At 37.2% G+C, this 8,884-nt stretch overlaps 1 protein-coding gene across 1 annotated transcript in view; it reads right to left on the bottom strand.

The window, feature by feature from the left end:
• Positions 1-7,585, bottom strand: part of LOC107673469 (tubulin monoglycylase TTLL3-like) — a 9,772-nt gene extending 2,187 nt beyond the window's left edge. Inside the window, exons 1-12 of the mRNA XM_016467064.1 lie at positions 7,467-7,585; positions 6,957-7,026; positions 6,153-6,256; positions 5,844-6,009; positions 3,788-3,843; positions 3,546-3,674; positions 3,333-3,447; positions 2,941-3,051; positions 2,675-2,867; positions 1,747-1,895; positions 1,424-1,667; positions 617-1,052 (exon numbers count right to left, since the gene is read on the bottom strand). Coding sequence (XP_016322550.1) covers positions 617-1,052; positions 1,424-1,667; positions 1,747-1,895; positions 2,675-2,867; positions 2,941-3,051; positions 3,333-3,447; positions 3,546-3,674; positions 3,788-3,843; positions 5,844-6,009; positions 6,153-6,256; positions 6,957-6,975 — 1,722 coding nt within the window. The 5' untranslated portion in view covers positions 6,976-7,026; positions 7,467-7,585. The remainder of the gene's footprint in view (positions 1-616; positions 1,053-1,423; positions 1,668-1,746; positions 1,896-2,674; positions 2,868-2,940; positions 3,052-3,332; positions 3,448-3,545; positions 3,675-3,787; positions 3,844-5,843; positions 6,010-6,152; positions 6,257-6,956; positions 7,027-7,466) is intronic.
• Positions 7,586-8,884: the final 1,299 nt, after the last annotated feature.

Here is an 8,884-nt window from a genome sequence, read left to right as displayed (position 1 = left end):
GCGCGGCGGCGCAGATGCGCGAGCTTGTCGAGTGAATATACCTTTCTCACAGACATCACTGGAAAGTTTGTAGTGCAGTCGGATATGTCAAAAACAAGTAGGTAAAACAATGCACACGTTACTTAACGGTAGGGAGAGCGAGAGAGAGAGAGAGAGAGCGCGCGCATGACCTGAAGGCCGCTATCAAAGCAACCTGGGCTTCCATTACACCTGAGCAGTGCCACAGGCTGATTGCCTCCATGCCACGCCGCATTGATGCAGTAATTCATGCAAAAGGAGGCCCAACCAAGTATTGAGTGCATAGAAATTAACATACTTTTCAGAAGCCTGACATTTGTTTAAAATATCCTTTTTTTTATTGATCTTATGTAATATTCTAATTTTCTGAGACACTGAATTTTGGGTTTTCACTATCTGTAAGCCATAATCATCAAAATTTCAAGAAATAAAGGCTTGGAATATTTCACTCTATGTGTAATGAATCTATATAATATATGGGTTTCACTTTCTGAAATGAGTGACAAAAAATATTGACCTTTTTCATGATATTCTAATTTTTTGAGATGTACCTGTATATGATGAGTAGTTTGGTGATCTTGACATTGTGTATGTGTACCTGTTTGTATATGAGTTGGAAGCCGCCAGTGTGAGTGTTGCGGTCACAGCGTCGATCCAGCACCACCCGCAAAGTGTCTTCCTGTACAGCGGGGCAGAGTCGAGCTGTGACCCCTGTGGAGGGTGCCATGGTGGGGCTGGCATTGATCTCCAACAGCCAAGGTCGCAAATCCCGTCCCAGCATAAAGTCAGCTCCGTAGAGCTCAAAACTAGCTTTGCGAGGTTCCACACTGTCCTGTGCAGTCAAGAGAGTTTGGATAACGGCCTTCTGCATACCTGGAACAACCACCCCTTCCCACAGATCATCCTGGCCTGAAGCAGCCAACCAGGAGCGGAATTGTGAACATGACCACATGCACTCAGCGGGTAGACAAGAATTGCGATCTGGGCTTGGTTGAAAATGCTTCTGGATGGAGTTGTTGCAAAGATGTACAGAACTAAGGGTGGAAAGCAGGAAAAAAAAGATTAATTGAAGCTCTCTCTTAAATGAATAGTTCAACCTGAAAATGGAAATTCTGTCATCATTTACTCGCACTCAAGTTGTTTCAAATCTATATGACTTTGTTTAACAGAACACAAAAGTAGATATTTTCAAGAATTTCAACAGTTTTTGTCATTGCAGTGAAAGTCAGTGGGGTCCAAAACAACACTGGATTCTATTGACTTTCACTGTATGGAAAAAAAAATTGTTATATCTTTTTTGTGCTTTACAGAAAAAGTCACACAGGTTTTTAACAACATGCAGGTGTGTAAATGTTTTAATTTTGGGGTGAACTATCCCTTTAATGTTTGGCATTTGTTTTCTCACCTATCCAATGTATGAGTGGAGTAAGGCTGGGTGGAAAATCGGAGGTAGCACTCACGGTAGAACCACACAGTAAGAGGGTTCCAGTCTGTGACCAGGAACCACTGTCTTACATCAAACTTAGTGTCATGCACGAGGAGAGGCCGCTCCAAGTACTTCTGCACCACCCACTTACTGTCCTTCATGATGCCATGGTCTGCATTTACTAAACTCAATATCTCATCCAACCTGTTCATGCACATTATACCTACAACAGTAAAGTCAAAGTAAATTAAATAGTTTTGCTGTACTTTTACTCCACTTTCCTTCAGTCTTCACCTACTCACCTCTGCCTCGTGACTTGGCCCCAGGTTTAATGATCCAGATGTTGCAGAGTCCATCAGTCTCCATCTGAGGGCAAACACGACTCATCTGCTCCAGCATGCATTTACAACGCTCCACATAAGCTTCACAGCCCTCTATCGTCAGTCCTTCACTGCAAAGGAAAATAGCAAGAAAGCTTTAGCACAGATTAGGCAAAAAATAGATATGAGGAAATACTAAATTTCAATACTTTTGCATTCTTTTCTAAATCCTTTGTGCTCCCTCAAGACTCTCACAAAACTTTTGTGTGCTCTCACAAAATGTTTTTGTTCCCCAAGCTTGCAAAACTTTTGTGATGGAAATTATATTTATATATACAGTATTTATATATATATAATACTTTTGGGAACGGATGCAAAGTTTTTCAGCAGAACGCAATAATTCTGTGAACATTATTGTGAAAATGATTTTTCTATCATCTCTTATTTTTTTCCTATTACCATGTCCCCTTAGGTGCTCCTTACTCCACCACCAAAAAAAACAAAAAAAACTATTTTTTTACAACTGTATTAATTTCCACTAATGTGTCCACTAATGACATTAGTAAATGTTTTTAATAATTTAGTTTTTTTTCACTGGTTTCAGGTTTGATATGAGGTCCAAATTTTCTGATGTTTAAGAATAATAATATTTATCCTACTTATTCTTTTTTTTAACTTTATTGTGATTGGACAGTCCAAGTTGCTGAACACCATTGTTGACATATAACTGTGTGTACAAATTCTGTAATTTGTCTGATGTTAGAAAGCTGCATACATTTGGAATAAGACATTTTTGCAGCTTAGTTTTATTTCATGATTTTCATTATAGAATTTCAGCCCTGAAACTTTTAAAGAAACATGATATGACTCATTAAGTGCACTATAAATAATAATAAAAAATTATACTCACTGAATAACTGAATAATAATTCCGAAGAAACACCTTCCACTGTTGCTCTGAGAGGGTAGGGATTGTTTCCAAAGTGATGTCTATGTCACAGTGTTCTAAACTGTTCAGATACTCCTGACATATATGCAATGCATTGTCAATTATCGAGATTCCAACCCTCTGATTGGCATGCTGTTTACGCGGCTTGCTCAGACCTAAAAAGGAGGGAAGATGTGTGAATAAGTTTGAGTCCCAATGTGGGTATGTCTGTGTTAGTGTGTGTCATACCATGAGATTTAGCATCATACACCTCTCCGGTCCTCTCCCACTCTGAATCCCCTCCATACTTCTCCAAAACATACAGCAGTAGACTTGTGCATGCAGTCCTTCTGAAGTCCTCTGTAAAGAAAGAGAACAAAATAAATTTCTTTCAGATGATCAAGCCGGGTAACATTACAGGTTCAATCCAGCAGGTTCAATCCAATGATAGGGCAACCCATGAAAAGCTACAGAGAACATAGGTCACAACTGTGCCTGTGAGCAACACATTTAACCCCAGACTGCTCCAGGGAGACTGTACAGTTCATGTGGTGTAAATCTCTTTGGGGCAAAATAATCATCTGTTAAATGAAAAGAAAACAAGTAGCCAATAGGGGACAATAAAGATTAAGAGTACTGACCAATAAAAGCATGTTTATCATTCTCCGCCCCCAGTCTGTAGCAGCGTGGGAAGAATGTATCTGGATCTGCTGCATCAAACCACTGCAGATTTCTTAAATTCATACACAAACCAACCTGAAAAAGATTAAATGAAAGGTAATGAGTATGAGAAAGTGTTTTTATATAGAAGAATTTTGGTTTCAAAAGCTTCAGTTGTTAAATTTGTGATGAACCTTGGTGGTGAAAGATCCCGCCTTTGCGTAATGATTGGTCATCTGGTCTTTACGTAAAGACCGACAGTCGATTGAATCCCTCTTGGTTGTCCAGTAGAAATATGGCGTCTCATTGCGAACCAACCGTGTCTAGGGATTTAACATAATGATCAGAGACTGCCCACTGTCGACAAATTACATTCAAAAACCCAGCTGCTATGGCAACTATCAGTGAAATGGAATTCCAGAGTTTCTAAACGTACCATTAGATCGTACAGATCATCTACCTCATCGTCCCTCTCTCCCTCCTCTCCTAAGTCTGCATAAAGAAAGAGAGAAGGTGGTGTGACAGTAGTCAAGGGACAGAAAGTGTGATCTATGTCACTGACATCTGTTTGCGGGAATGAGTGGTGTCAGGTTAGCTACTCAAACTACTATCATATCGAGCTTTAGATTACAGTGGGTCATTAACTAAACAGTTACACAGGATGCTCCAAGCATAGCATTTTCAGTATACGTCTCACACACACACACACATATGCACATTTACACTATTGTTTAAAAATTTGGAGTTTGTAAGATTATTTTAATGTCTCTTGCTCAGCAAAGCTGCATTTATTTGATTAAAAATACAGTAAAAATTTTAATATTGAGATATATTATTATAATTTAAATTAACTGTTTTAATATTTTTTTTAATGTAATTTATTCCTGTGATGGTAAAGCTTAATTTTCAGCAGTCATTACTACTACTCTCACGTAGGGGTGGGTGATACGGCAAAAATATCATATCACGTTTTTTTTTCAGAAAGATAAAAATCTTTGTCATTATTTTATCTTTGTTATTAAAAAATAAGAACAAAAGATACACGTTACAAATACACATAATATACAAATAAAACACAGTTTTCAGGTACAGTAGGTGTATTTAGCAGTAGCATTCAAGAAATTGAATTAACAAATATAAAAATAAAATACTAAATACACCATATACATAAATTATACATTGATTCTTATTAAAGCAACTTTAGACTAAAAAACAAGACTAAAGTTCTTCAGTCAAGAGCAGTGAGTGATTTTTCACTTTGTGTTTTTGTTTTATTACCATTAGGGATAGCTCACCAACAAAATGACAATCCTGTCATCATTTACTCACTCTGAAGTTTTTTTTTAAACCCAAATGAGTTTCTTTCTTCTGTTGACAGTTGCTGGTCCCCAGTTACTTCCATAGTATTTTATTTATTTTTTTCCTCACTATCATGTTTGGTTACCCACATTCTTCAAAATATCTTCTTTTGTGTTCAGCACAAGAAAGAAATGAATACAGGTTTTGGACAACATGTGAGTGTGTAAATAATGACATAAATTACATTTTAGGGTGAACTATCCCTTTAATGACAACCGGTGTTTAGTACTGTTGCTTTAAGAGCTGCATCTAATATATACAGGCACGCATCCGTTTTTCTCTCAAATGTTTACTTTCACTTTAGACATAACCAACTGTGTTTATATGTAATCCTTGTGTGTTTTTGACCGTATTAGCGCAATCAGATGTGAAAGATAACTTAGTCCACTCCAGTGATAAGGCTCTGTTGACAAGCTTTTTTGCACGTGCGCGCTTCATGTGTAGTCGCTCAGAGAAAGCGCACGTCAAAACAGCGCATGAATGAAATGTTTAACTGGCAAGGCTTTAAAGCACATGCAAATAATGTACTTTTGTGCTTGCTAATAAGAGCAGTGTCCCCTGAGAGTAACTCTACCGCTGAGATAACATTTGATGTGAATATATGTCGCGTTGTACAGTAGACGGAGGCGCGCTGCAGCACGATACTACGATATTTTTTCAAAAGCAAAAGATTTTTTCACATTTCTTTCATGAATGGAAAGTTCAAATGAACACATTTATTTGAAATATTACATTATAAATGTCTTTACTGACCCTTTTGATCAATTTAATGTGTCCTTGCTAAATAAAAGTAATCACTTGTTTAAAAAATTTAATTGTGGAAAAACCATAACCTTCTGTTGTTTAAATTAATTTAATTATAATTACTAACAGGGATCATGCTGATTGACAAAAGGGTGCTAGACAGAGTTGAATATAGCTATAGCTATTTTCTTGTCTTTTTAAATTATGTTTACATTTAAAACATCCCCAACAGAACATTGTGTCCATAACTAACTTCTGGGTACAATTTTGTCCCCTGTGTATAGCTAGTAAGTAAACCCACGCACACACACAGAAACCGACCAGCCTTATCATGTGTCTACGCAGAGTGATGCATAGGGTCTCATCTTAGTTCTGTCAGAGACTCTCACCATCATCATCACTGCTGTCACCCTCATCTGTGGCTTCTGTTTCAAGATCATGTCGACGGGGCTGGGGGACAGAGTGCCGTGGTAGTCGCCGCTCCACCCATCCTCTTGCACGCAGGCCTGCACGGATTACAGGATAGGGACCCAGCACCGAGAACACTTTCTTCTCCTACATCAGAATCAACAAAATTGACAGTGCATGTTCATTGAGATCTTAATGTCATCATTATTATTATTATAATATTAAAGATCATTCGGAGTTCATCCATGCACGTCTTCTGCTATGATTCATTAGGGTTTTACAAGCCTAACCTTTATTGCCTTGTCCACTAGAGTCTTAGCTGTCTTCAGTCTGTCCCCATTTATCATACGCAGATTTACATAATTACAACGAGCTCTTCCTTCCAAGGGTTGCACTGTGACATACAGAAATGCTTTACAAAAATGCTGTACAAAATAAATAACAGGGTTGATCTTGTGAGTGTATGATTTGGCAATAGTTGTGTGAGCCAGTTTCACAAATATACTGAAAAACAACATTTAAATTGGTCCTCATTTTCTGAAACAATTCATAGTCCAAATCATGTTTTGATTTCAGTCTAATAATGTCAACAGGTTTGTTTTTTTTTAGGTGTAGGTTATTAATATCAATATTTCAGTATAAACATCACTGTGCCTATGAGAGTATCTCACTGATATACACTACTGTTCAAATATTTAAGGGTTTTTTTGTCTTTGAAAAACACCTCTTATACTCACCAAGGCTACATTTATTTGATCAAAAATACAGTAAAACCGTAATATTGTGAAATATTATCAGAATTTTAAAAATCTGTTTTCTATTTTTTTTATTGTTTTTCAGGATTCTTAGATGAATAGAAATTTGAAAAGAACAGCATTTATTTGAAATAATAACTTTTTGTAACATTATAAATGTCTTTACCTTTGCTTGCTGAATAAAATTATTATTATAATTTCTTTCCAAAAAAAAATAACCTGTTGACCCCAAACTTTTACGTTCAGCTTCTAAGGTCTCTGTGAGTGTATTGTATGTTAGGTAACATCATAAGAGAGAGAAAAAAAATTATATGTGGCAAAAGTGTGAATATACTGTACCTTGCATATGTTGGTGCATGTTTGAGTTAATTCTCACATCACAAAATGGATCAGTCTTTCCCTTTTTAACCTAAAGTTCGAAGTGAGATGAATTTAATGCACATTGTTCACTCTTTAACTCTCTCACACAGCAATACATATTAAACTGGAGAGGTGACAGCTCTCTGTCACACTGATAACCATGAGAAGTGAAAGCCGCACGTACTGTACAATGCATCAATTGTAATTTGAACACTGTAATTTGTAGCTGCCTGGAAACGACTTTACACAGAAGCTCATGCTCGGATCCAACATACAAAAAAAATAACTATTCTATGCACATTCCTCCCCAACTCAGTAGAACTGTACTGAGTAAATAAAGAAGCACATCGCAATATTTCATTTAAAACTTATTTCACTGGTTTATAGATCCACTTGACATTATAAAACTTAAAAAATAACAAAAACACGTGGAGCTCCGCAGGCCCGTTCACGGCCATATTGGTCTTGAGAATCGCTGAGCAAACTCACCTGGATTGCGACGTTCACCTCTGGATTTGACACCCGCCAGAAGCTGTCTGTTGAAATCGATAAGGTCACTGGTGCGTCCAGCCTGCCAGCCCGGTAGAGCTGCGGAGTAACGCTCGTTCAGCGCATGCGCACTGCACACACTCCAGCTCCACCGCGCTGTTTACATCACCCGAACAACTGTATCCTGGAAACGGATGACGCCGTGCGTCAAACCCAGCCGGAACGCACAATGCTACAGTTGTACACTTAGGAATTTAATCATATCTAATATTTAGATAATGTTTAACCACAACGGCTTTTTATGAGAAATTCAATTAGCATCCCTTTATTATACTCTTTTGGCTCCATTACATTAAAGACATAAACTAAAGAAATATAGGCTTTTGAATTATTACGCATATTAGCGCTAAATATAGACTGTTTCAGAAATATCAGGGGGGTTGAAAACCACATCCTCATTATATAGAGATCTCCCCAGGCGGCACAATAATAACAATTAGCTAACATTTTATTGTCTATTAAAAGTGTCATAATTAGTCGCTTTGAAAGGCACTTGAATTATTCACTGTTCAATAACAGATTGATTGTTAAAGCGTCATATCAGTTGTCAAGTCTACGTGATCTTTTAGCTTGGCCAGAAAGAACACAATAACATGCACATCACCATTTAGGCTATCAAATGCATGATTACTGTAAGACTAAACTGCTCCATAGACACTGCGTGGACTGCCTCTAAACTATTTATGTTTTGCATTGTTTATTTGTGATTACCTGTCTTTTTGGAATAAAGTCAGTCTATGTAAGGCTGCCTGTGCATAAGAAAAGCCACTAGATGGCAATGTATGCTATAGCTTAAAGAAATGTTATGACTCATGATTATGAGTTGGATGAGAAACAGGAATTTAAAACACCATGGTGTTATGCGTCTTTATATATCTTATGGAAAGCAGACAGAAAATAATCACGTAATAATACATTATTTTATTTATTGAATTATTGTCTAGATAAGCCAAATAAGTGATTTTACGTATGCAGACATATTTGTAGCGCGAAAAATAAATGAGTAGCCTTGATAATGACGTTTATTCACTTATCACAAAAATAAACCCCGATTCACTAATCAATTACAGCATTGTGGCTTTAAAACGTAGTTTACCTAGTCACTAAATCATGCTTTTTCGCTACTAATTGTAGTACATTGCGTATCACTATACGACATGACCTTATATAGACTTCACTGACTTCAGACGCTGCTCACGTTATTTTCGCTCTCATGAATTGTACAACTATTTCTGGCACTTTCCTGTATAGGTGCAAAACTGCATCAATCGAATTACAGCTTCAGCAACAGTCCCATTTCGAGCTCTCTGGTTGGCTGAACGACATATGATGCTGCCACAGTCAGTACCTCTTTCCAA

Source organism: Sinocyclocheilus anshuiensis, unplaced genomic scaffold, assembly GCF_001515605.1.
Source record: "Sinocyclocheilus anshuiensis isolate Anshui unplaced genomic scaffold, SAMN03320099.WGS_v1.1 scaffold44, whole genome shotgun sequence".
Lineage (NCBI taxonomy): Eukaryota > Metazoa > Chordata > Actinopteri > Cypriniformes > Cyprinidae > Sinocyclocheilus > Sinocyclocheilus anshuiensis.
This window is presented reverse-complemented; position numbering and strand designations above follow the sequence as displayed.